Below are 27502 nucleotides of genomic sequence, written 5' to 3'. Positions count from 1 at the left end.
ATTAAACTGCTTTACTATGATGTGCAATGTTTAGTGATTGTTTTATTAATGCAGAAATACCTGCTTAACTTCATACCCATTCTGATTTAAAGTGCAACAATTAAATCTGATAGTTCTTGTACATCCATAATTTGCAAGTGTTGTTCCTAGAAGACATGTCATTCAGATTATGCCTTGCATTTGTAAAATCTGTCATTTTTTAGTACCGTTTTGCTTTATTAACTAAAATAAACTGTACAAAAAGCTGTAGAGTTACATTAGCTTTGAACAATGTAGGATACACGTTCTCTGCCAAACTTTAGTGTGCAAACATTTTACATTTTTTAAAGTGACAAAATTAAGCCAACCTTGAAGTCAGAGTTCATTACTACATTACAAAACAGGAGACTAGATATGGCAAAAGAATTCCCCACTGAAATCAACACCATTGTATAATTTTATTTCTAATTCTTAAAAAAATATAAATGAATTTAGAAGAGAATCACAGTATAAGGGCCCTAACATATTAGACCATTACAAGGTACATAAAAATAGAAGACACAGATTTCTTTGAAACTTTAATCCTTTGATTAAGCAGCAAGCATATCACTCTCCAGGCAAACACTGCTTAAAACAAACCCTACCCCCCAAAACAGGACGTGCAAACTGTATGCACATATTCTGCAAAGCACACAATAAAGACATTTTGCTATGTACATACTTATTTAGTACTACAAATGCTAGGAGTTCCCTACTGTGTGCTACAGTGTATGTAAATTAAGAAATACTACCTATCTCTGACCCTCCCTCCCCCCTTCAAATACAGCACCTTTGCCCAGTTATAGAATATTTAAACAAGATTAAACGGAATTACAATGTACTCAACAGTTTTATAGCAGTTGGTGGTGGCCAACTGTACCGCAACACCCAACATTCTGCATACTGAAGTCTATCGACAAGAGACAAGACAAAAATTAGCAAAGGTACAATACACACACCTGGGAGACTCAAGTGCTAAAAAAAAAAAACAAAAACAAAAAGCAAAACAAAAAGAAAAAAAGAAATCCTGAAGATGTATCTTATCATTGTTAACAATTAAATTGAGATACTTAGGATGTCAAAATGTACCGGATTGGTTTCATATTGGTTTTAAGATCTGGAGACCAGCCAGATTTGTGTGTAGCTGGTGAGGGGACACTTATGACTCCCAGAACACAAGTTTCAGTGACCACGAATTCCTCAGTGCTTGTTTTACAATGCTGCTTTTCTTAGATGAGAGGTCATCTGATACTCACATAGTGGCTAAGCATCTACTCCGATGCAAAAGAAAATTTGTAAAAGGATCTTTTGTACAAAACCTCAGCACACCAGCGAAGCTGTTCAGAAAGAACATCTCTCAAGTTTGATCTGAAAAGATTTTTAAATGAAGAACTAAACCATAAAAGCTGACACCTTAACTGCAATCCAGGCCACAACTATCAAACTTTAACACTAGATTTACAAATTAAATAGGACCTGATGCTATAAGAACTTCCCGTTGCACATAAAAAAGACCTTAGCCAGTTGCTAAACCGATCATTGAACCATCCAATTTATCTGTTAAAAGGCATAGGGAGAGCACATTCCATTTTCAAATAAAGTTCCATTTTAGTCAAGGGCAAATCTAGTTAATAACAGAATAGATTTAAAAGGATTTTCTAAACACAATTTCAACTATAAGCAAAAATAACTTTCTAAATAGTATGGCAGTCAACATGAATGTTACTACATAGTCAAGAATGAAATACTTTTCAATAGTTCGATTCAGATCACACTGTTTCAAAGAGTGCTACTCAAATTTGCAGTCTGGTTTACTTGGAGGGTAGAGGCATCTACTTTTTAATTTTCAAATAAAACTAAAAACAAATAAACAAACAAAACACCTCCAAAACACTGCTGGGCATAAATCAAGGTTTCAGACAAAAATGCAGTGAAAAGAAAATCTTTCAATCTCCTAAAATTTGGAAGCAATAATACCCAAATACAGATTTTACTTAGCCAATAAAACAAAACAAAACACCCCCACAATAGTCTTAACCCAGCTAATCAACTCTGCCTGAAATTGCAGAAGTCAGAGCTAACAATTTAACAGTAAGACTGGGCTGGCAGCAGGTAACTCCACTGCCACAATATTTGGCTGCCATCATCAGCCTCTATACTTCCCTCATGAATTCTTAGGCAAGATATCAACGATCTAACATACACGAACTGCAGACAGCCACTCTCAGAGGAATGAAATTCTACTGTACTTAAATTAGAAGGATTAGTGGAATAACAAATTAAATTAATGGTTCTTGCTATACGGTTCCTCTCTCCTGTCACCCCCCTGCGTGGTAAAAGTTTCTGCCTCTCTCTCCACCCCAGCCCACAAGAGATATTGCAGCAGGAAACTGTACTCCTGTTTTCCGTTTACTTCTATGAGTAGAACACGCGTGAGATTTAGTAAGTTTGGTACAACAGCTCACTTGAATCTTCAGAACATTCGTTCAGAGCAGTACACAATAAGACAGTACCTTTTTAGACAAAGAAAAAAGTGTTCTGGGAAAAACATGAAGAGAAGAAACACCTACATTTTACAAGTGCGTGAAATGCGCCTACTGTTATCTAAACAGGGCCAAAAATTCTGAACCTAAGGCCATTATTCTTTTGCACTAAAAGGTAAACAAAAATAAAATAATTCACACACACAAAAAACCCAACGCTACATTTAAGTCTCCTAGAACATTATCTATTCTTAGATTTGCCAGACTACTTCCTGTAGTTAGATGCTTGACTACAAAGAACTGTAATAAAATAAATAGAGTAAAAATCAGTTAAACAAAATCTTGGTGTGTTGAACATTTATTCATTTAAGAAGTTAGCTTCCTTCAACAGTTATTCACATAGAGGAGCGCTGTATTGTAGGCATTGTTCTGCTGTACAAGTCTTCGACATAAAAATATTTTTACACAGGTGGTCATTTGTGTGGTTCCGTTTCTAGTTATTAGCTTGCTCCTCTGTAAAACTGGTCTGATACTTGTGAAGGCTTGCTCTTTTCTCCCCTTCGTTATTTGGGAGGGGGAAAAAAAAAAAAGAAAAAAAAAAAGTACATTGATAAAATTTTTCAGATGTAGGAGTTAGCATAATTCTGCTTTATTTCTTCAGTGCAGAGTGGACTGAGATTCTGTCTGAATTCCAATAAGCGAGGGTGGCTGCTGGCCGCTGACCGTGGTTAACGCTGGCCTTGGGTTTAGACGAGGAGGCATGGAATTAGCTGGGCGGATGAGTGGCGGGGGAGGCTGATTTAGAGTCGGCCTTGGCTGAATAAATCGCGCCTGCTGTTGAAGCGGTGGAGGCTGACGATGGAGAGCAGGAGCAGCAGGAAGCGCTGGACGAAGTAACGGGGGTGGCTGATTTAAAGTTGCCATGGGAGCGGTAGGTGCCGGAGCAGATGCCTGTGCTGGAGGTGAAGGGCCTAAACACTGAGTGGCCGGAGTGCTTTGTGCCTGCACAAAGGACAAAGACAAGACCGCGTGAACAGCCATCCCAGCCAGAACAAGACGCAGTTGGGCTGCCACTGTCCACTACACAGGAAACAGCATTTAAAAAACAAAACCAAAAAACTGAGAAGTTACTGAAAAGAAATCACCAACCAAAATATTATAGACAGCAGAACTAAAAATATTTACGAAGCAAGAGTCTTCTTCTAGAACAAGAACTGTATTTTAACAATAAAACAGTAACGTGATTGTCACTATGAAAGGTGCAGTCCTGCTCCCAGCTGGTTAACGACATTGGCTGAAGTTCTATGCAAGCTCATCATCATTCTTTAGAATGCGGTTTGCCACTCCACACCAGTTAACCTTATATTATATCACTAAATAAAATGCTGTTCCTCAACCCATGCTTACTTATTTCTGGTACACAAAACACACCTCATCTTCTTCATCAGTGCTCTTTCCTGATGGCACATTAGAAGTATTTTTTGTGTCCTCCCCTAAAGCAGAAGCATCACCATTAGAAGCCAGGGTTCCTTGTTCCGCTTCCCATTCCTGCAATACCTCCTCTAAGTTAAACCGACGCCTGTAGTTTACAAAGAAGTTCTTCACTTGGCCAACAGTCTTGTTGCCAATTACATCTGCAATAGCTTGAAAATCTTTACCATATTTTCGGACACCTGGAAAGCAAAGTAAATAACATAGCTGTGAAGAATCAGTCAGACACAGCTACGTGTGATGTATTTATAGAGAGAACCTATGGGACCTGCAAACCAAGGACTGACTAATCAGGAGGACTTCTCAATTAGCAGAAGGCCTCAATTTCCATTAAAACAAAATAAATTTTAATTGCACAGCTATCAACATACAAATCACGAACTTTATTAAAAGGTCATTACCCGCTCTTCTTACAGATCCTGGCTTATTCACCAAGCCTCCCAACCTAAAACCACAGAGATCTTGCCTCTGACAAATAAAGTAAATCCTTCAGTGTACTTGCAGTAAGGACAGAAGCCCAAGAAAAGTTCAAGATGGTAGAGGGAGGGTGACCAAGCATGTGTGTATAGCTATTAACAGGATGTAACACTAGAAATGTCAAATGACAAACGCTGACAGCTTCTATAGGTTCCCTCCATGCCAGCTACAAGTCATAATATACTGCTCATTCCTGCACTTGTGACATGCTCTACCGAGGCTACAACTGGCAAGCATTGACCTGACAAAGTCTTTTTAAAGCTTTCATTCACCTTTTCAGCTCCGTAGAAGAACCCGTGGTTTTGGGACAACCATCTTAGGCAAAGTAAGTAAATATAAGCTATTGGTCTCTGTTTATAAGACAGCCCAGCACAAGCTCCAGAATCAAATCCTCCAGCAAGATGCATGACAGAAGATCTTTGTATCATTCTTTTCATTAATTTTCATATTAAAGTCAGTGGGTTGCTTTTGTTTACAAGCATTCCGCAAGAAGATCCCAACCTGCATTTTTTGAAGTTCCAAAACTACGTTTGCATGTAACACAAACAAAACCTCTTGTGTACAACATTCCATAGTTTTAAACCTAAAATTGGAATTATAACGTAAAGATTATTGATTTTTCTCTCAGTTGCATTTAGGGTATGTGTCTAGTTCCTCCTCTCTTCTGCTTAAGAAAAAAATCGTCAAACTCTCCAGCATCCTAGAACACAGCCTTTAACTGCACAAAGTATATTTTTAATCACAAGTGTCCAAAAGTTTGGAGACTAAAAGAAGTAAGAGTTTTATTCCAGACTGAGTAAACAGAAAACTCAGCTTCTGAAAGTGAAGCAAAGGATTCAGAAAGTGAGAGTTGTTTCAAATTTGAAAGCTACGTTCCTTTTCAACTTAATTGTGAATAGTACAACCTTCAGCTTTTTCTGCTCTTTTCTACTTTCTTCGACGATAGGCACTTCTGACGCAGTAATGTACACTCACTGCAATTTAAAAGAGGAGTTCAGCTCCAGGACAGTAAAAATTTCTGCAGCCGAAGCTGATGTTTTAACTGTCAAGAATCCAGCTACATTATTTAAGATCTTTTCTGGGGCACACAAAAGAATCCAACCATCCTGACTGCAAGAACCTTGGAAAGAAAACAAAGGGACCTAGCAGAGCCACGTGGGAGGGCATGTATCCAGGCAAAGCAAAGACAGGGATTTGGCTCTGCGCTTTATCAGTTGTACAAGGCATCAACTGTACTCCTTAAAAGCTGTGTCCACCCCTGGAGCACTCCTTCCAGTGTTCCAATATTCTTTGACTGCCCTACCATCACCACCCTTACGAATTTATAATTATCATTAAATGTCCACTGCAACATATCTAACATCCTGTACAATTAATCAAGTGAATGAAGTGCCCAGCAAAACAAAGCACATTTTTGTTCAAAACCTAATTCATACTTTCAGTGATTTCAGCCTTTTAGGTTACTATGCCGTCTATACTTCTTCCTTCCCCTTAATGTGCAAAATCACTGAGCCTGTTGGCTAACTTCCACTAAAGTTGTCAGACATAAGGTCTTAAAGCCTATTTCCAAGCAAACAGCTTGAAAACAGTGTATGCTGCCTTAACGGAGAGCCCAAGTATAAGAAATACCTAAAAGAAAATATAATTTCCTTAGTTTAGCTACATACAGCGCTACTGATTTTGGATTCTTTTCAGTGTTATTTAGTACTGCTCTAGCATGACCTCAGGACTTCTACACATTGATGCAGTAAAACCTTTTTAAGCTGCATCAGAAACTGAGGGAGTGCAATGCAACTTTATCAAAGTTCTAGGCATAAGGTGCTGGCATACCTGTAAGAGTTCATGCCAGCCCATCATCCTTTCAAACACATTACTTACATATCCTTATACAAATTATGGGCTAAACACCACCCAAATGATTTCTAAAGAGTTTAATCTGTTATTCACTAAGAATAATTTTATTAGCTTGCTGAAAGTGAAGCTCAAAAGAAGACAAATGCATGGCTTCACATGTATGAATGTCCTTCTCCTGGCTCGTTTGAAAGTAGCCTTGATCATGGGAACCCTTCCAGCTCTTCAAAACTTTGCCCAGTTGCAAAGGTGCGCTCCGAACATGGGCATGCTCACTAGTACAACGTGTGCTGGTACATCTTGAACATCTAACTCAGTGAAACTCATAAATCCAAGTTTGACGCTTCTGTGCTGCTTAATGTTGTGCAGCACAGCAAACACTGCGAGGTACACAAAACATTAGCCTGGGTCCAAAGCAACATAATACAGCACCACAATGAAGCAGAAATGGTTAACGGCAACTCTGGCTTATGAGAGCTGCAGTTTTCCTGTGATGGGACTACAGTGCTCTGCTGACTACCTTACGTAGAGAGTTAGATCCTGGTTGTCCCAACTGTTTTCCACTGCAATGCTATATAAGTCATGCATTGCTTTTCAATTCAAATTTTTGTTTTGAACAAGTCTTAAAACATTTTTGCAATTATAGTTCTCATATGGCTGAGATCTCAGTTTGAAAAAAAATGATCATTTCTATACACAAATAAAGTTTGTAACTTAAGAACACCTCAAGTGATGAACTGGCCCATAACATTCAATAACTACTCACACAAAGTTGAACAGTAACCTGGTAAATTATACTGCAAAAGATCGGCTCAGAGATCATAAGCCTGAGCCCAATAACCCCACTGCAGACAGCCACACTGCTTTTAAGGTTACAGACTCAGCTTTATTTTAAGGCTTTTTTTTTTTTTCATTACCTCCTCTTTAGTTACTGCCAATCTCTTGAGATTAGCCCACAGATGACAAGGGTTTAGAAAAAAAAGTACCAAATTTATATTACTACAGATTATTTTTAGAATTTAAATAGTTGGACTTAATGTCTGAATTCAAGTGAACAAATCACAGAATTGCCACCTACCTGCTTAATGCTTATGATTTCTGTAAAATTATTAAAAGCACATGCCAAAATATTTAAATACATTTGATGAAGTAGCTCTATTTTAAATGTACAAACTAAATGTCCCCATGCTTACGTCAACTTCCAGGTTCAAGCCTAACACACATTATGCTAGCTTTTAGTACAGAAACAATGATGACTTCCCTCTAAAATCAGAGTCAGGGCAAAAGACAGCATGGCTCCTTGATGTATAAGTCTACCACCTCAAACAATTATTTCAAAGCAAGAGATCAGGGTCCTTAGCCTGAGGGATGGGAGATTAATACCTATAGCACTCTCACTCCAAGAGGGAGACTCTACTACCGGGCAATAGATAAGGGAGGGATACTACTACTACTTTGTTCCTGGCGTTAGGGGTCTCTCCCATCTCCATTTTATACAGTGGCAAAGGAAGAGGACTAAAAAGGAAACAATACATATAAGAAGCACATGTCAATTCAGTGAAAACAGGTTTATTCCAGAAGGCTTGATTTCTCATCCCACCCCCTTAAGTACTGAAGCTGATTGCCTTTATAAAACACAAAACATTCCCTAGAGAAGAGTCCAGAAGACTAGAACTCCTCTCCAAAGAGTCATTACCAATCCTCATTCTCTTTTGTCTGTGCTCCAGTTTTCTTATTTACCTTGTTGGTCACATAATGCCATAGCTTAACAAAAGCTAAATGCATTCTTATCACTTCCTAAACTGATGCTTAGCAAGAGCTCCAATAAGTAAACTATGAAAATGCAAGTTGGTTTGAATCCTTTCATGCTAAGGCAGGTAGAATGAACCTGGATTTTCACCACTTCTTCAGCAAGCATTCTACTTAACTGACTACCCTATTAAAGATATGCACCTCCTTCAGTCGCATTTGGGAACAAATAAAAAAAGTGAGCTTGTTAGCAATACTGACAGGATGAATTTAGGACAGAAAACAGTTTGGAGATGCAAATCCCAATTTGAGTCATGTAATGAGAGACGCATGACTTCAGACACACCATGCTCTTCAGAATTTCCATTCACACTTCAAAATAAACCTAACTTTAGGTTCAGTCATCTGGCTAATAACTACCAGGTATGGCACACCCCCAACAACTTTACACTGATATCCTGATCCAACTAAAGGTTTTATACTAAAATGCAGTCTTTCATTTTAAAGCTGAAAAATACAGAGAAATAAAGCAGATGTGTATAACTGAGCTGATTATATAGACTTAAAAAAAAAAAAAAAGATCCATAGAAGTCAGTCAACATACAGTGTCTTCAATACAGTGTTAGACTCTCCAGACATTTCCCTTGCATTTTCCTTGATTAGGCAGTCCATGTTAAAGCCAGACAAGAGTCAGTTTTCCTTCATATAAATAAAATCACTGCAAATTAGGTGTATCAATAGCCTATGAGAAAATGTTTCTTCTCTAGTAAGACACTTAGTCAAGTACTCAGCTTCAGACTCTTAAAAGGCCTCCACTGGATAGACATCTGCTCTTCTATTCCCTCATGAACAGAGAGAAGCAACTGTAAAGCAGTTCTGCTTTTCCCTACTTTAAGAATACAGAGAGATGTCTTAGGCGTTTTCTTCAAATTTTAATACTTCAACTACTACTTCAGTCTTACACTTCAGAGAAATTCATGCAAGGTGACTTAGAAGATGATTGAAGGGACTTTTTGGTATTATTACATTTGTTAAACTCAGCTTAGCTTTCCTATTTGAGTTTTAATATGGGTACCCGAAAGACGAGTCATGTTGCTTGAATGAATGCCCTAAATATTCTTACTAGTTTTGCTGTTTTCCCAGTGACTTTCTTGTAAGACCAGATAAAAGCTTAGCTTTTCATTAGAGGGAAATACAAACGTAACCCTGAGCACCGCTCCAAGTCCTTTGCACCAGATTTCAAGTTGCTACTACTATTAACATACCTTGTACTGCAAGAAGCTGCTCTTCTGTGGTCCAACGGGCATTGATTTTCTGATTAGACTATTAAAATTAGAAAAATGGCACAAAGATCATTAAAATGTTTAAATAGCTGCAAAATATCTGAGCATCTGAATGTGTTTTACTTGCACTACGTTTTGTAACATAGGTAAAAATCTCTTGCTTAGCCATAAATGTATGGTTTGAGATTGCTTTCATAAAGAGGAAGCGGCATTTAAGGATTTGGGCTTAGAACTACATCACAAGTTTTTCCCCTGTTTTATTGCAGTTCTTAATATCAGCTATATCATAACTTATGCACAAGCTAATGATCTTTATGCAGACAGAATCTGAGTTTATAGTTGTATTTATCTAAACTACTGGGATTTAAGTGTCTGGAGTGTTTTGCATTCATGTTATGTTTCATATTCAAGCCTTTAAAACAAGCAAAAAGTAATAAATCATTCACTTCAAATACCCAAATGTATATATAGTCATGTTTTCACACAGAACACAGACTTTACTGCTAGCAATCTACATTATCTATTTCTAATGAGAAGACAACCCTATATATCAGGGCTCAGCTTCAGCTCCCTATTATCATGAACAGGCATGACATTTCAGTTTTTTCTGCTTTTTTATTCAGACAGTTGCCATAAGAAAAGCCTACCACTAATTTCTTGTAAAGAAGCCAAACTCACCCCTGCATGTAATTCAATGGATCCCGTTTAAGCTGCTGCTGAAACGTGAACGCTATGCTGCAGCAAAACACGTTTTTGCAGCTTCCCACTAGTTAAGTGCAAGGCCACAAGTTCTAATATTTTTTCTGATTTACCTCAGGAGGTTTGAATTCTTCAATCCCGCCTTCCATTTTCTGTTTAAGTGCACTGTTTACTTGCTTAGCATTTTGAACCTTGGTCAAAAACAACAAAGTTAATCAGCTCCACAAAGAAAGTTGGTCACTTTACACATATATCTTCACTAGGATTGCCACAAGTGTACCTCCTAAGTTAGAAAGAGAAATATTATGGTTTAAGGCTTCACTAGTTTTAACTGTTTTAAAATAAATAAATAAAATACAGCACAGTTTACTACGGAGAGAAGAATATTTAAGCCAGCCTTTCAAAATAACATTTTGTCTGCAGGAATATTAAAAGCAGGACATTACAAGCAGGTTTTGATAACGATGCATATGTTCTTGAAGAAGAATGCAGAATATTCTAGACACAGAACTCGGTTCTTAGAAATCTAAGTGAGGTGTACTGTATACATTAACTTCTTCCTTCTCCAAAAACCACTTAAAAAAAGTAGTAAAGATTTATGAGATGTTTCCAGTTAGTTCCTTCTGACAGACTGCTTTTTATTGACCTTAGATCATCGTGACTTCCTTTAAAGGTGATTCTTGAAATGACTTGAAATATTTAAATAAAATGTCTTAGTCTATAAAAAGGAGAGAGCTTCCAAATCAAACATATACATATCTATTAACCATTTGAACCTGACAGTGATGCACATAAAGTAACATAGGTAAGAAAATAGTTTTGCATACTACGGTGCACAGCTATTACAAGTGTTCTTAAGTATGGACACAAAAGCAGACAACTCAGTGGGAGATTCCAAAGGCTGCATCTCTGAGATCACTGCAAGAAAAAAAGAGAAACACAACCTCAAGGCTGTAACTCACCTACACTTAGGCTAAAGAGTGAAACCCACCTATGCTATTTAGCCCCAGCCTCCTGCTGTGACAGAAAGAAGCATATCTCTCCTGTAAAAGAATACAAGGGAGCAAAACCCCCATGAAACCCTTTATTCACTCCATGATTTTGTAACATGGCAGCTCTTAGCAGCCTATAAGGAGACAGGAATTTCAGGAGATAAGCCTTAGACTCTGTAGCCCCATCGCTCCTAGAAAGCAAGCATGCACATACTGGTGTACCCCTACAGAAGCTGCATAAATTCTGTGTTTCAACTTTAAGTGCCAAAAGTTAACTTCTTCATGCAAAGTAAACAGGCAGTTGTCCTCTAAAGGTGAAAACTACAAAGTTTTTTCTAAATTTAGTAAGAAAGCACATCAACTCAAACAGAAAAATAACTAGTCCCATGATTTCCCCCGCCCCCCATACTTTCACGGTATATGGGGAAGGGCATCCAGGAAAACAGCTGCACTTTTAAGCATAACAAATGTAACTTCCTCTGCTACATTGGTCTTAGTCTCTCTTGTCACACATATACTTTTAACAAAGTTAAAAAAAATTATCATATTAACTGTTTTCTCGTGTACCCAATCTGTAACGTTGTTTCCATGCCATACTTACACCCCCCCCCCCCGCCCTTTTTTTTTTTTTAATGAAGTAATCTTGTTTCACGGTATCCCCAAGACCACCCAAGCATAACAAACAAAACCAAAGAACAGCTAGCCAACTAGTGTCCAGCATTTCTGTTGCTAACTGTGGAACAAAATTAGTAAGACTCACATTAAAGAAGTTTCAGAATCTTCATAGATAATCTTCAAAATCATTACAATCAGAACAATCTGAGATGAAAACAAAACAAGACCAATAACCCATGGTACCTGTCGCTTTAATGAGATTAGTTCCATATCCAGCTGTCTAAGAATTGTGTTGGCTGCATTGGGACTACAGGAAACAGCTATCACATCTTCCTGGGTCAGGTACATGCCTTTTGGTGGACGGCATTTGGAACGCTGAGAATGGTGGCGATGCTGCAAGCTCTGATACTCTCTTCTACCCAGACCTATTTTGCTGGTCTGAACAGGCTGCTCATTATTGCCCTTTAATTTACAAGAAATATATCATTAAAGAATAACAGTATCTTGTATACAACTTTATTAAAGAATCACATAGCACTGTAACGTCGTATTTCTGACAAAGAAAACCTAAGCTAACATCCTTCTCTGCATGTCGTATCTAAACTAAGTCTTGCAGATGAGCTGATGGAGCGCACCAGTCATTTGCTGGACAAGCCTGCATTTAGTCTTAGAAAGGTCAGTTTTCAAAACTTCTTTTTTGTTTAACATGGCTGAAAATACACTACATGTTATAGAAATCACAGTCTGAATACTGTGAAAAAGGGCAGAAAGACAGAACCTTGAATGTGCACAGAAGGCAAAAAATGTATCTATGTTACATACTTAAACCAAGCAATCAGTGAATTTACACATTTATCGTTGGTCAGATATGAAGAGTTCAGGTGAAGATCAAGGGAGAAGAATGAGCCAGTCGACCAGGACAGGCAAAAATGCAAGATGACACCCTGCTGCAAGCACTCTATGGAAAGTGACAATGCTGTTTGCTTTGCAAGGGGATTTGAGATTTGGAAGAGAGGATGTATGTACTTTCACAGTCATAAAAATCCATGTAATTTAGCAAATGTTAAGTCTTTGTTGTTTGTTTTTTGAAGTAGAAAGGGATAGCAGAGAAGTAATGAAGTCTTTGTAACTGCTGTTTTGATACGTTTGGACACCTAAAAATTTCAGCTGTGTCTTCCATGAGCATTGCTGCACAACAGCTAGTCTGTATGTACGTGACTCCCATAGAGCAACCAGGTAGGTTCCCTACAGACCAGGAGCAGAGAAGCAAAATTACTTTCCCTGCAAGGATATTCCAATTCAAAGCAATGCTTAGTACCAGAACAGAGATAGAATTTGGGCTTTTTGCTACTTCAGGCAGCTCCCTACTGCTCCTCCCTGCTGGCATCATGCAGGTTAAGAGGAGGTGGTCATCTAATCACAGCAGAGAAAAAAAATATTGCAGCAGCCATTATTATTATGTTCTGTAGCATTAATACAGATCAGCAAACAGCATTTTGCTCTACTATGCTTGACCTTCTGTCACATTCTCTTCCCAGCTAACGTAACATCTTAATCCAGTCCACAGACTTCACAGAGGCCATCTTATAAGCATTTAAGATATTTGCTCTTCCTTGGAAAGTTGATATAGAGCCTTACACCTCTGACATAAAAAAAAAATACTAAGGTGAAGTTTACCTCTGGCCCAATTACACCATTTGGTTTTTTTGGTTCTGCATTGCTCTTTCAGTATGAAATAGGAGTTGTCCAATCTGGATTTAAAGTGAAAATATTCTCTCAAGCTTTTGTCTTGCCAAGCTAAAGTGTTTGGCTTGTTTTAGTTTTATCTAGTAACAGAAAGTCTCCATTGCTCTGTGCATTCAAGTAGCCTACTCAGTTTATATTTTGCTTAGGAAGTGAAAGCACACAAATCCTACTAGAAATACTAGATCACAAAATTATCTTATGTAGATACGAACAGCTCATTAGAAACTGCAAAATTATTTGTCCTGTTTCTGAAGTCTATCAGCACACTACCTTCATTCTGGACTGTGTGTAGTGATTCAAACAATAACCAAGTAAATTGAACAAAACAGCCCTTATTTACAAGTGGCTTTAGGCAGCAACTCAAATCAACAGATTGCATGAACATTGTTACACAGCAGAATAAAGGTTCATTATTAGACCTTCTGCCATGTCAAGCTCCAAAAAAACATACCCTGGCATGTTAAAAAAAAAAAAATTAAAATCTCAAAGTCTTTCACAAAGTGGGGTAATGATAATTATCCTTTTTGGTTTTCCCCTGAGGTAGTTAGATTAAGCAATACATTGAAGGTCACTGCAATGCTGAGAATGGAATCTGAACCTATCAGTCTCTTACTCAATATCATTTTTGGTAGAACTGAAGTTTTACCAATAATTGTAGATATCACTTCATGGGAACATTGAAGTTTTGCACTACCTCTCCTCTCATATTCTCAAGAAACATTACCTATCCCATTTTAGAAAAATCACAAATGCATTAAGTTGATCAAGGAAACAGTCAAACATTTACACACTTAACCGTATTTTTCTAGTCCTGTTCATAAATAATATTTACCAAAAGAACCCCCCAAAAATGCAAAACCTGAATATACTCCAAACACAGCACTTATCTGTAAAGGTATTAGTAAGTGCTGATTAGAGAAGACAAAAATGTTTTTCTCTACATTAGTAGACAGTGTCTCAATAAAGCCATGTATTAGTTGAAATGCATAACCCAACTGTGGCTGTGAAAGAACAAAAAAAGTTATTCTTGGAAAAAACGTCATTTAATTTTAAATGCAAAGAAAACATTTTGATTCAGTAATTCACAACCTGTAAAACTGTAAACACATTCACAAACAGAGGCAAGGGGAATGTTGTTTTACCAGGTAGTGACAGCATACATCTCTTACAAAACTTGAGGATCTCTCAAGATATAATAAAAGTAGTGAGATGCATTATGCCCACAGAACGGCAAAAAAAATACAACAAAATTTTGTTTCAGTCAGAAGTTGTGAAGATCTTGATCACCTAAAAGCCTTGTGATTTCAGCCAGGCTGCAAGCTAAACCTCTTTACTACAAGTCATATTCTTCATAGTAACACATTCACGGAAAACAAACAAACTGACATTCACCATTAAGCAATCTGTTACCTCCTTTTTGGCTTCTTTTTTGGGATCATAATCACTATCATTTCCATCCATTGGATGAGCTTCTTCTACATCATCATCACTGAGGACAGATTATAAGCAGCTGGTCATTTTATCTATTTTTTTTTAACTCCAGATATAAATAAGTATCTGAGTAAGACAGCTTTATCTAAAATATCTCCTCTAAGTATATGGCATCTCAAAGTTATTTATATTTTTCAAAAGAGAGCTGTTAGAAACATATTTCCTTTATTAAATTTAATTATTATGATAAACAAGCAACCCTAAACTGTAGTTTCAAAATGACTTTAAGTAGTCCTGGTACTGCTGCCAAAAAATTTGGTGTCACCTTTCTTAAATTCAACTACCTGTGCCAGCATGAACGCTTACAAGGTCAACTATACCAAGGCCAGAAATAACCTTTCATCTGCCACGTTAGTTTTAATAGATCAATTTTCAAACCACTGCACCAGGTGGATGAATAAACCCTTGTTGAAGTCTGTGGGGAGCAAAAGGGGACAATATAAGATGGGAAAACACAGTACTGCTTTTTCACCAAAGTGCTCAAGATCTAGCAATTTGAGGGAAGTGAATGAAATCTGCTCAATTAAATCAAAGAGAAAAGGTTGAAAAACAAGTTAGCTTAGTCGAGTCCAATCCAGTCATTCACACAATATAATTTCTGAACAAAAGTATGTAAAAACCCACAAAAAATTTTCTAGTTATTAAAAAAGCACCCCAAAATGCTTGTTAGAAGCAAATTGATTCTCTTCTGTAATTTTCAGCTATAGGGTCACTAAGTAAGCAGACAAATTTTAGATTTCAGGTGTTCTTTTCAATAACATATAATTAAATATACCCTTTTGCTCTAGTTAGGCAGTTCTATGTAGATGTGTAATCACGCTTTCCAATATAAACATGATTATGTTACTTATACATTCAACGTATTAAAACACTTTTTAAAAGTGCAAATTAATACTCAAGTATACTCAGTGCAATATAATTTTAATTTCATAGTAACTAGGGGAAACGTCATTCCCTTTATCCAAGACAATTTAAAGCTATTTTAAGCTCTAATTCTTTTTTCCTGATAGTGGTTCTAAGTCTCCTAAGTAAGATTTCATAGAAAGTTTTGTTATAAAACAGTACTTGGGCATTCCAATTGCTACAGCTCTTTACAGTGGTTGAGCTTTCAATTTTAATTTCATTCTAGTCCAAAAAAATCCCAAACAACAAAAAACAAAGAAAACCCCCACACCCACAAAACACACTGCTCCCCACACAATCATATAGGGTTAGACTTTTCAGATAAAGCATTATTTCTAAACCACGTTCCCAGGCAAGTTTCTTTAAACCCTTGTTTTTACCATTACCTGCTAAAGCATTAAAGTGTGTTATGAATGGAGTGATATAGTTCTTAAAGCGCAGGTACCAAACCCCATGCTAAAAGCAGAGACCACCACCACCAATGTTCAAACCTAAAACCATGGTTAACGTTGACACATAACGGCTGGAAATTACTCTGACACCTCCACCTAGAAAGACTTCAGCCTATGGTTAGCTTAAGAATATAAAACTTACCTGTCACCTTGATTATTTCTATTAGCTAGCTTTCGAGCTTGCCGATCCATCAAACTTGTCCTAGAGCGAGTTTTTTTCCAAGAATAGTAATATTTTACAAGGCTTGCAATAGTCTTGTCTGGAAGCTAGAAGAATTCATTAACATATTAATACTTTTTAAAATTAAAATTCCACCCAGGATTATAATTCTGCTCTACTTACAACCACCTTTACCCAAATATTTTAAATGCATAGATGAGATGGAAAGGAGGGATGTATTTTGTATACATATTTTTTCAAAGGGCAATGTGGGAGGAGAGGCTTTTTTTATTAGAGTGAAAAAGCTATAGGTCCAAGAGACATGATGAAATTAAATAAATCTTACATTCAAAGTTGTTCCTGAAGCTCTTACACAAAAATCAACATGAAATTTTAGCCCCAACAGGAGCCTTTGTTCTTAGTAGATCTGAACTGTTTAATGCTTCTAATTTAAATATTACTTTACCATTTGCTGGATCCTGTGAAAGCTCTTTCCGTGGAAGCTAAATGCTTGTTCAAATAGGACTTTATCTTCAACTGTCCATTCATCAGGGAAAGGAGTGAAGTTAGGGAGATCCGCAAGGGACTTCTCAATATTGTGTTTATGCCAGAACAACATGCCGAGAGCCTTTGAAAAGAAATAGTTCCTTTTTGGATTTAGTCAACTTTCTAAAATGTTGAGACAAGTTAAATTAAAAACCAGAAATTAATTTATTTAAAATAAAAATTGACAATCTTCTCAAAATGTATTTACAGTTTTATTGGCTATGTACTATAGGTTACAAAATTCTCTTTGGAGACTATATGAAGAGTGGGCACATCTGTACTTTATTAAAGGTATGAAAGCTAGGCAATTTAAGGTTGGCATGGCAGCAGTCATTCTGAAGCAGCATGAACTAGGCTGATAGGCTCCAATCTGACCCGCTTTCTTCCTTTACAAGCATGTTTCACCTACACAGTTCCTTATAGGACTTCAGGCCTTTATACCAGCCCACTCAAAAAAGAAAATAAAAATACTTTTCAGCAGCCAGAGGAACATCCAAAATGCAAGTCTGAAAGTTCAAAGTGAAAGTGGTCTTTCTACAACTCTCCAATCCACAAATAACAGCACGGCCACTTCCATGTCATGTGCACCTAGTAAGGAATGGAAATTTAAATATACTTTCTTACATAATTTCATTTCTCGATATTCTTAAAAAAATTTATGCTGATTATAGACTTTCTGCCACAGAATCAATGACAGATTTGATGCCAAGTCTGGCACGGGAATTGGGAAACATATTCCACTCAGTTTCAACCACACAGTGCGGACATGATCACCAGTTGTTCATCAGCTCTCCAAACCCCTGCTTTCACATCTTCTAACAACGTGGACATGGCAAACCTCTTTTCTTGTTAAACTGGCAAGTGACAAGCACCTCTTGCAGACATAATTTCTATTAAATTGTGAACAGTCTACAGATATTTTGTACCAAAAGTTGTTTTGAAAATTTTGAGATCCCTCAGTTCCCTCTCTCCCCTAACAAAAGCCAAGCCATAAACAAACATGACTGAACTGCAGGTATTCTGGACATTCTGGACATAAAGTTGGTAGCCTCTTTTTCAGATAGCAGCTGACTAGCAAGTCCTTCCTATTATGAGCTTCCATCCTCCAAAATTTGATCATACAACTTGTTTCGACTTGTACACCAAGTATTTTTTTGCAATAGGTAACTTTTTATGTAAATTGGTTAATTTCCGAAGAAAAATGCAATAGAACTAAGTGCAGACCAGCGAAGCTTTATCCTGTACTTTTTATGGGATGGTGACTAAAGATTAAAAAAGTGAACTCATTACTCTTGAATATAAAATTCTTTTCTGTTTTCCTGCCTCTGCAAAAAACACTCAAAGTTGGTCTGCCTTTTTTTCTTTCTTTTTTTTTTTTTTTAAATATGCCAGAAACCTTTTCAGTGTGGACCCTATCACAATTAATGGTTCAAAATTGCACCATATTTGAATTCTAATATTAAACATCAAATTTGTAAGCTGCTTTCCTAAGAAATTCTTTAGCTAAATATACACACACAATTGCATGACATGCCCAGTGTATCAAGAAACATACCAAACCTTTCAAAAGTGCACATTACAAGCTGAGCATGTCATGAAAACAAAGAGCTCAATCTTTTGCAGAGAATCCAGACCACAACTGTATGCAGATCCATTTAACTGCAGTGTTTGCTGCCGTGCCTGAAGAGAAACAGCGTTAATTAATGGTAACCAAGGGAAAAAAAAAAAGAGTTGTGTTATACTTTTATATAAAAAAAAGTCCTTTAAATGAGCACTCTAATTTTATAGCACTTACCTGTTCCACATTGTATCCATGTTTTTCCTTTGCTATTGCTATATATTCATCCACTGTAACAAAGTAACATCAGAATTAATTCTTCAGTACTTTTAGTTCTGCTGTAAATTGACACAGATTTAGCCATCTAACATGGAAAAACAGTCTTCCCATGCTTTACCAGGTCCCCCAAAACATTAAATATATTCATAGCTTTATCAATAACAAGCCTACTGTCTTTAATCCAACATTTAATTTTATAAACTTTTGACACAAGCTAATTTTCAGTGAAAAAGATACTTACTTTCACATTTTTACTACAAAAAAGCCATAGAGGCTCATCATATAGTTATTTAAATCAGAGACTATCTGGTGATTGAAAGGCCATGTCTTCTTGGAACCCACTCCTAAGAATACAGACACACTGTGGAAAGTCTCTAGGCACCTGGGTTAATTTTAAATTGAACTACTTCTACTGTTCTTATTCCCAAACATGTTAAAAATTAATGTAAAGAGATCCTAGATCGATGATTATGCATATCCTTGATATTAATACAGTTTTCACTGACCAACAGTAATTTTAACCATGGCATGCAGAGAGTTTTCAACAGAGAATATGAAAATTCAATGATTAGGTCATCAAATTCACCAACAACATTTTAAAATAAGTTGACAATACTAGAGCCAGCTTTGAGTGGAACACTTTCCATAATTTTCTAATTGTTCTGCAGTTTTGATCTTCAGTGGTTATTTTTTTTAAAAGAAACAAACTCTTCCCATTCACCTTATATAGTTCACAATCAAGTTGCAACTAAATGTAGTTCAAAGGAAGCATGATTGAGAACAGGAAATAATTATATCCTTATTATTCAAATGGACTAGGGATGTCCTTGCCATGAACTGTTGCAGCAAAGAGTGAATTGTACTTTAAAGGAATGAAGAAAGTGTTTAAAAATCATAGCTGTAGAGTGTTTCTAACTGTCCTGCAGTAGTAAAAGGTATACTCCTTCAAACAGAGGGACACAAACCTCTAACTACTGGTATTGGGTAGAAATTGTCTTGAGAACCAGGTTCTCATGACTGCATACTCAAAGTTTACTCCCCTGTATTACATATGGGGAATTCTAGCGCAGCACGCAGGTTTAAACTAGATTAAACAGATAACTGATCACATTAGTCAGACGACTCCTGTATTTCAGGTCACTTCTGAAGGGAGAAAATGCTTAGTTATTGATAAGGAAACAGTAATAATTTCCACTTAATTTGGGCCTCAACACATCTTTTCTGAATTTATCCACTGCAACTTCTTCTCCTAGAAATTTAGAGCAGCAAGTTCTTCATGTTTAGATGTTTTATTCTTCTATTAATAACTAAAGGTTTCACAGACACCAATGATGCTACAACACAGGCAATGTGATTTGAAACAAAGACTTAACTATAAGAGAAGGTGATCTTGCCTTTCCCCAGCGTTCTCTAAATAATAATAAAAAAGTAATGAGAAGTTTTGTGTTTAATTTACTGATTTTCAGTTTCAGTGTGTGTAAAATAAAGAGCAAACAGGCACATCAGAAACAATTATTTAGTTATATTTAAGCATCCAAATTCTAAAGCAGGGAAGAACTTACACTTGGCATCTGGAATATTATGATACGGAGACCATACAAGCATCCCTCCATTATCTTTATCAGTGTATTTTGTGGCACCTGTAAGAAAACGAGTAAGTCTCAGTATTGATGAATATGATCTAGGCAACAGCTATTCACAGAACAACTCACACAGTACGTAGAATTCAACCACATTAAGAATACAGCCCTGCTACTAAGGGAATGGAAAAAAAATCATTAATTCCATATTATTCCCGTAAGACTTCAAATAGCTGAATTTGAATGCTACTCTTATGAGGTTCAGTCATAACTATGAAGGTGGTGAAACACTGTAACATGTTTCCCAGAGAAGCTGTGGATGCCCCATCCCTGGAAGCGCTCAAGGCCAGGCTGGACGGGGCTTTGAGCAACCTGGTCTAGTGGAGGTTGTCGCTGCCTGTGGTGGAGGGGTTGGAACTAAATGGTCTTCATATACCTTCCAACCCAAACCATTCTACGATTCTATAGTGAGACAGGATCCTGATTACCACAATTGGAGCACTAAAGCACATTGCTAAAGTTGACATGGGTACAAAATTTAAAGGTACTTGTGCTGGAACAGTTCTCCAGAAGTTATGTTTATCTATTAGTACTCTAACATTTATGGCTATTATAGTAGTATCAGGACCTACTGTCTTAAGTTAGGCTTCCACAAAACAGAGATAGAGGGTGGAACACAGTCACCATCCCTGATGCTTTCAACAAGGGACTGTACTAACAACTATGCCAGAAACAATTCTGTTCACCTCCCTCTCTAGTTCTGATTTTCATAGCCATGTAATTTTTGATATTCACAGCCAACCAAACTGTGTAGCTGTAGAAAGTAACTAGGTGTAAAAGTAATCTTTTTTTTTGTTTTGGTTCGTTCATTGGTACCTCACCTCCACCTCAATGTAGCAAGGGGAGCAGTCCAAGTTACCTAAGCTGTCTAAACTGTTCAGGACAGAGCAACACTGATGCAACTTTGTGCAAAGCACTAAAATCAGCCTTTGATTTTTAAAAACAATGTAAAAGGAAATTCTACAATACTGGAAAAACATTAACTGATAGTTACTTTTCATTAATATTTTACAAATGCATGCTACTACGTAAAGCTTCTTACAATCTATTTGTTTACAACAGTTTATTTTGCTAAGACATGGCTCAGCAATTGTAGCATTTATGCTCATGTCAGTATGAATTCCTTGAGGAATCACCCTCAGAGGAGCTTTTCTTGCATCCTTCTTGGAGGACAGAATTTTTTATTCAGTGGAACAAATAACTTTTCACTCCATTTTAAGCTTCCACACTTTATATTTAGGTTCTACATCTTGTTGAAGGAATCAAAGCAAAACAAATCAATGTTTGGAAAAAGAGAACAACTTGCTGCTTTCTAATTATGTACTATGTTTTGTTGCTCTTCCCTCTTTAGGTTGGTGGTTGGCAGTGTTTTGTATTTGCTATCATCTTTACAATCTTTAGATACATGACTGTGAACTTGAAAACCAATTAATTACAGAAACTAAAAACTCATCCCTCCTCCAAAATTTTATGTGTAAGACAGATAACCTAAAAGCACCAAGACCTCTGTAACAAGTCAAAAATGTACATACATGTTCATAAAGCACCAGTTTCAAGGCACAGGCAGTACTAAACTCTGAAATGGTTCTGGTATGTAAGAACAAATGCCTTAATATAACATTCTACTTTAGAACAAAAAAAGGATGTCTTTTTTAGTCATTAGGAATGCAATATTTCATGAAAAGTAATGCAACCATGTTACAGGCACAGCATTTCTCTCATCCACTCAGGTTTTTATCACAAGTAAATGACCACTACTCTGTACTCCGCTCTTTAATTAAGAGATGAGGTGAAAACAGCACCACTAGAGAATGCATCAGAATCCCAGGTTGTGAGCAAGGAATGTCTAAACTTGAGTATACCTCAGACAGACAGACACCTGCAGACCAGTGGATGTCACGGATATTATCAAGTATTGAGTATTCAAGTACTGAAGTGAAAAAACTTAGTCTGAGTCCTATCATTTGCACCATCATGTATGCAGTGACACTTCCCTACTGAGGGGCCACCCTCATGCTAACAAGCAGCTCTCACCAGAAGACCCTTTTTCAAAGCAGTGCTGCTTCCCCAGCAGGAATCAGACAACTGTTTCCCTTCAGGTGGCATCTTCACACTGCCAAAAGGCAGGCAAGGATGACAAAGGAAGGGTGGGATGCATACAAGTAGCTCAAAGGAAGACATCCTATCCTCAGCACAGGATGACCATAGCTACAGTACAGGGATCCCTCCATCTCCATATGCAGGACCATGATCTACCTTTATAATGGCTTCTTGTCCTTTGTGCCTCAAGTATTCACGTGAGCAGCACTCTTCCCCCAAAAAAGCTGTGTTGCACCTCAAGGGCAACATGATCTTTATCTGCAAGATCCACTCTCATTAAGGACAGTGGCTGGAAATACCAGGCAACGCATTAACTGAAGCATGTTAGAAGAGCAGAGTTGTAAGCCAGTAAGAAAAAGACCATGAGCTACGTCTCAAATATAACAAGTCTCCCCCTGTCCAAACCCCACATTCAAGCCACTTGGGAAGAGGTTTCTGTGCTTCAGCTGCTGCACTGCTCTGCGAACACCACTTAGAAAACAGGGCTAGCTGAAGATGACCAACAGGCACTCTCCACTGCTTCCAGAACAGAGAAACTGTAGCAGCAAACTGACACTTCCTAAATTTCATCTTAGCATTAGAAGTTAGGTACACGTGGGTGGTGCTGTTCTGTACACAACTGCGAGTCCTGAGAATAAAATGAAAATCTGGAAGCATATACCACTTAATAAGGGCATTGTGGGGCAGCATGACAATTTAGAAGTATATTTGCTTCCAGCATATGAAGTACTACCATCATCTGCTTAACACTAAGCTTTGAGAGTAGGAACAGAAACATAGAGGCTAACAGGAAGAACAACTAAATGCCTAAAATAAAGGGCTGGAAATCTTAAAAATAAATAGGTAAAAATAAACAAAAAAAATAATCAGGGAATGTGAGGACAGATGGCATGGAATAGAAAATTTTATATACTTCACCACGCCATTTAATAATTTAAAGTGAAGAAAGCCTGTTTTCATATAGGAAGACTGGTGCGAGGAAAGTTATAAGAATACACACAGAAATAGATTCCATAAGACCTTTAAAGGTATAAAACATTCTTTCTGACAGCACTCCCCATCCCTGAGAAGAAAGTAATAAGTATTTCAGCATTAAGTAGGCAAAATTCATACTAAAACCTTTGGGAAGTCCAAATCCGAGTAGAATAAAACTTCTCTAGCAGTTATCTCATGTGAGGATGACAGAATATGGTGCATCTACAGGGATGGCATCCTCCACTACACATTCAAGAGAATACAAACAACACACAAACTAAGGATACCAGCTTTGTAATATCCTGCTACAACTATAGCTGGGTCAGAAAGCGCAAGCAGAAACAATTTCACCCAAGAATATAAAGTACTGTAGGAAAACTAGTAGGAAGTAACAAAAATCTGAAGTGCAGGAGATTTTTTAACTCTGTAAATCAGGTAAGGAAATTTAGGGTTTTTATTTTATTATTTTTTTTTTTTTTTGCGGTGAGAAAGTTTATCTGTCTAGTGACAATTAAAAATGTTATTTCCCTTACAGCTCTGTCTGAAGGTCTGCTTGTAAAAAGGGGGTGGTGGAGGACAGGGTAAGAACACGTTTAAACCAACTCCTAATTGTTGCTTTCAACCACAATCCACTTCTTCCAATAGACACCAACAAACAGTCATGTACTTTTCCTTTAAAAATTTCTTATTTTATACACAAACTCAGGTTAAAGAAAAACGTTCACTACCATCACAACTTTCATCATGAACGTTTTGCTCCTCAATGTATTCTTGCAGAGCACTGCCCATGAACATTTTTCAACATGGGCTAGATGAGGTCAAAGGACTGGTATTTATTCTACTCATTTTGGTATTCTATGTGTGTACCAGAGGGTTGACTTTGTATCTTGGACCTCCATCTAGTTTCATCTATCATTCATCCCCTTCTCCCACCTATTTGTTTTAAGGGGGTTAAAACCCCAGCACTCAAAGTACTGTTAAATAAACACACGTTCTAACATACCTGGTAAACCCTTCAAAAAAAAAAAAAGCATTAAAAGAATTTCAAAAAGAAACAGCATTAAAGTTACTTAATTGGACACAGTGCCTATGTCCATACATGCAAACCTGTAAGTATGATGGAGTTACCGTTACATCATTCGCTAAAAAAAAAAAAATAAAAAAAATATTCTAAGTTTAGCTATAAGAGCACAGCTTTTTGTCCAGCATTACTTTCACCTCTAAGAAATGATGCCTCAAGAGTCGTCAGACCAGCCCCCCCCAACAAAAAAAAAAACCAAACCCAAAACCCAAAGATAAAAGCATGAGATCTTGCTAAGATCTGTTCAGAAAACCAATCTGCTAACATGGTAAGCATGTATTATACTTTTATGCTTTATGGATTTTTTTTTATTATTTTCTAAGACTTAGGTGTTAAAAAAAAAGTATCTTCTTGCCCTAGTAATCAAAATACACATACTAACAAGAACAATACTATACATTATGCCTCTTATACAAGACTTATTAAAGAAAGATTTCGATCATTAAGGAAATTGATGAAGGGGTAAGTATATACAAATCTGTTACTGGGGAAAGGAGCATCAGTTGAATTCCAAACCCTCAGGAACACTTAGGAGCTCTAAAAAGTCTGGTTACAAGAAAGTGTAAGATTAGTTCTGTAGTTACAAATGCAATGGTACTATTGCATATATAGTTCACAAAATTGAAATCACAGAGCCTCGGTTGTCCTACAAGGGGCAAAGAGTTTTTTTAATCAAAATAAAAGCAAACACTATGTGTTTTTCTAATTTAAGCGGCCTGTAGGAAAAACAAGCCCAGGCTGCACGTTAGAAATGATCATTTTTATTTATTTTTATGCAGGTAATGTGAAAATAAAGGGTGTAAATGGTTAGTCTTATTAACAAAGAGACTTAGACTACACGCTCCTTCCTAGGGGAAAGGCATTCCCTTATGCCAAGATCATGCATCCATTTAATCCCACCCTCCCCCTTTCTTTCCCCCGGCCTTTTCTTTGGCCTGTGGGGACTTGCGCCCATCAAGCGGGGCTCGCTCCAGCTTTAGGAGGCACTATGTGAGAAGCTCTGGCCCAATCCTCTTCCGGTAGGAAATCATCTGACACCAATGGAGCCTGTTTGGAGAACAGGAAAGTAGATAGGCTTCATCTGGCCACTACAGCAAAACTGACAAACGCTCCTACGGTCGCACTGCTCAGTGTAGCAATGCAAAAGAGCATTCTAGCAATTAACTTGCTAAAACCGGGTGCCGGGCTATGCAAGCCCACCCCGTATTCCCCGGGGCGGGGCTGGGGGGTGATGGTGGGGGTGAGAAGGGCGGTGGAGAGCAGCTCAGCCTGCAACAGCGGGGCTAGCGAGGCTACTACAGCACACAAAACCAGGGGCAGGAGTTTCCCACCAAGCGCATCTCCCACCCAGCGCCTCCAGCACGCAGCCAGGGCTGCTCTGCTTCCGGCAGGGCGCATCACTTCCCACCCCTGCCCCACAACACCCATCACCCCCCGACACAGATTTTTAAATCACCTTTTTAATAGACATGATATGCGGTACGGTTTAAGGAAAGAAAAAAAAAAAAAACAAACCCCACAACAAAAACCAAACCACCCAACCAACCCTAAAAAGCATTCAAGCTTTTTCTGCCTCGTCGCCTCCCGCCGAATACACATAGCAGGGCTGATAATGAAGTGAGAATTTCCCGGCGCGGTGCCCCCCCGCCCGCAGGCGCCCGGAGCTGATGCTGCCCCTGCCAGCCTCCCGCCGCCGCCACCGGATCGCCGACACAAAGGCTCAAAAGCAAAATAAATCCAGCCCCGCGGCTGCCGCCGGGAGAGCGCCGTGCCGAGCCCCCCGGCCCCCAGCCCAGCCCTCCCGCCTCGGGAACGGTGGCGGCAAGATGTCAGGTTGCAGCCGAGAAGCGATTTACCGGGCTCGAAGTCAGGAATGCGCGCCTGGTATTCCGCTCCGACCCTCATTCCTACATCTGCAACGTAAAGGGGGGAGAGAAATTAACGGCTCGGGTGTCCCCGGGCGGGCGCCGTCCCAGGCTACCGCCGTGTGGCGGGCGGGCTGGCGGACGCGCCGCCCGGGAGCCCCCGCCGCCTCGCCGCGGCCGTGCGGAATAAGCCACCTCCCCCCCCCCGCCACCCCGCCCGCCGCCGCCGCGGATTAAGCCCCGACGGCCGCCGGGGAGGGGGCCGGAGGCGGAAGGGGGAGTTTATTTCAGCGGAACAATGGGGACGGCGGCGGCGGCGGCTCCCGGGAGACACTCCCCATCGTTAAGCACCGCGGGGCCGCCCGGCAGCCGCGGGGCCGCGCCGCGCGCTCCCGCCCCCCCCCTCCTCCCCCGCGCCCCACACACAGGGCGGCCCGGCCCGGCCCGCCGCAGTACGCGCGGCGGAGGAACGGCAGCGGCGGCGGCCCCGACACCGGCGCGGGGAAGCGGGAGGCGGCGCGGCTCGGCTCAGCGCCCCTCCCGCCGCCTCCGCCACCCCCCTCCCCCCGCTGGCGGGGCGGCCCGGGGCCGGCCCCAGAGCTCGCACCGTGCTCGTCACCACTGTCACCGCCGCCGCTCTCCGGCTCCGAGTAGTGCCCGTTGGAGGGGCTGCTGCTCTTGGTGCCGTTGGGGGCTGCCCGGCTCTTGCCCCCCAGGAGCTCCGCTCCCTTCTCCATCATGCCCGGCATGTCAGGGCTTGGGGGGGGAGCGGGGGAGAGCGGCGGCAGCGCGGGCTGCTGAGGGGGGGAAGTTAATACGGAGCCGCCATGTTGCCCCCTCCCCGCCCCCCCCTCGGGCCGCCGCGGCGCCGGCACCTCCTCCCCCCTCACACCGCCCCCCGCCTTCCCGCGCTCCCCCTCCCCCGGCGCCGCGCAGCCCCCGGGAATCCCTCCGCGCCGGCCCGGCCGGATCTAGCCGAGGGGGCGTGGATGCCGGCGGAGCCCCGGCGGCGCGGCGGAAGGATTCCGGCCGCGCCGATATCTGTCAG

At 39.3% G+C, this 27502-nt stretch overlaps 1 protein-coding gene across 6 annotated transcripts; it reads right to left on the bottom strand.

The window, feature by feature from the left end:
• Positions 1–22: 22 nt before the first annotated feature.
• On the bottom strand, positions 23–27344 carry RCOR3 (REST corepressor 3). 6 transcript variants are annotated; one of them, XM_055725448.1, is made up of 12 exons: positions 27062–27343; positions 26446–26502; positions 20356–20433; positions 18752–18804; positions 16877–17038; positions 16393–16517; positions 14797–14893; positions 11902–12120; positions 10165–10242; positions 9335–9392; positions 3933–4174; positions 23–3503 (listed from the first exon to the last, which is right to left on the bottom strand). In XM_055725448.1, the coding sequence occupies exons 1-12, from the start codon at positions 27201–27203 to the stop codon at positions 3159–3161; spliced, it is 1656 nt and encodes a 551-aa protein (XP_055581423.1). In that variant the 5' UTR covers positions 27204–27343; the 3' UTR covers positions 23–3158. The 6 variants fall into 6 exon arrangements, with proteins under 6 accessions (XP_055581423.1, XP_055581424.1, XP_055581425.1 ...); XM_055725449.1 differs by having other exon boundaries at positions 14815–14893; positions 27062–27342; XM_055725450.1 differs by lacking the exon at positions 3933–4174 and having other exon boundaries at positions 27062–27344.
• Positions 27345–27502: the final 158 nt, after the last annotated feature.

Source organism: Falco cherrug, chromosome 13 (assembly GCF_023634085.1).
Source record: "Falco cherrug isolate bFalChe1 chromosome 13, bFalChe1.pri, whole genome shotgun sequence".
NCBI lineage: Eukaryota > Metazoa > Chordata > Aves > Falconiformes > Falconidae > Falco > Falco cherrug.
The sequence above is the reverse complement of the archived record's forward strand: the minus strand, read 5'-3'. Positions and strand labels throughout refer to the sequence as shown.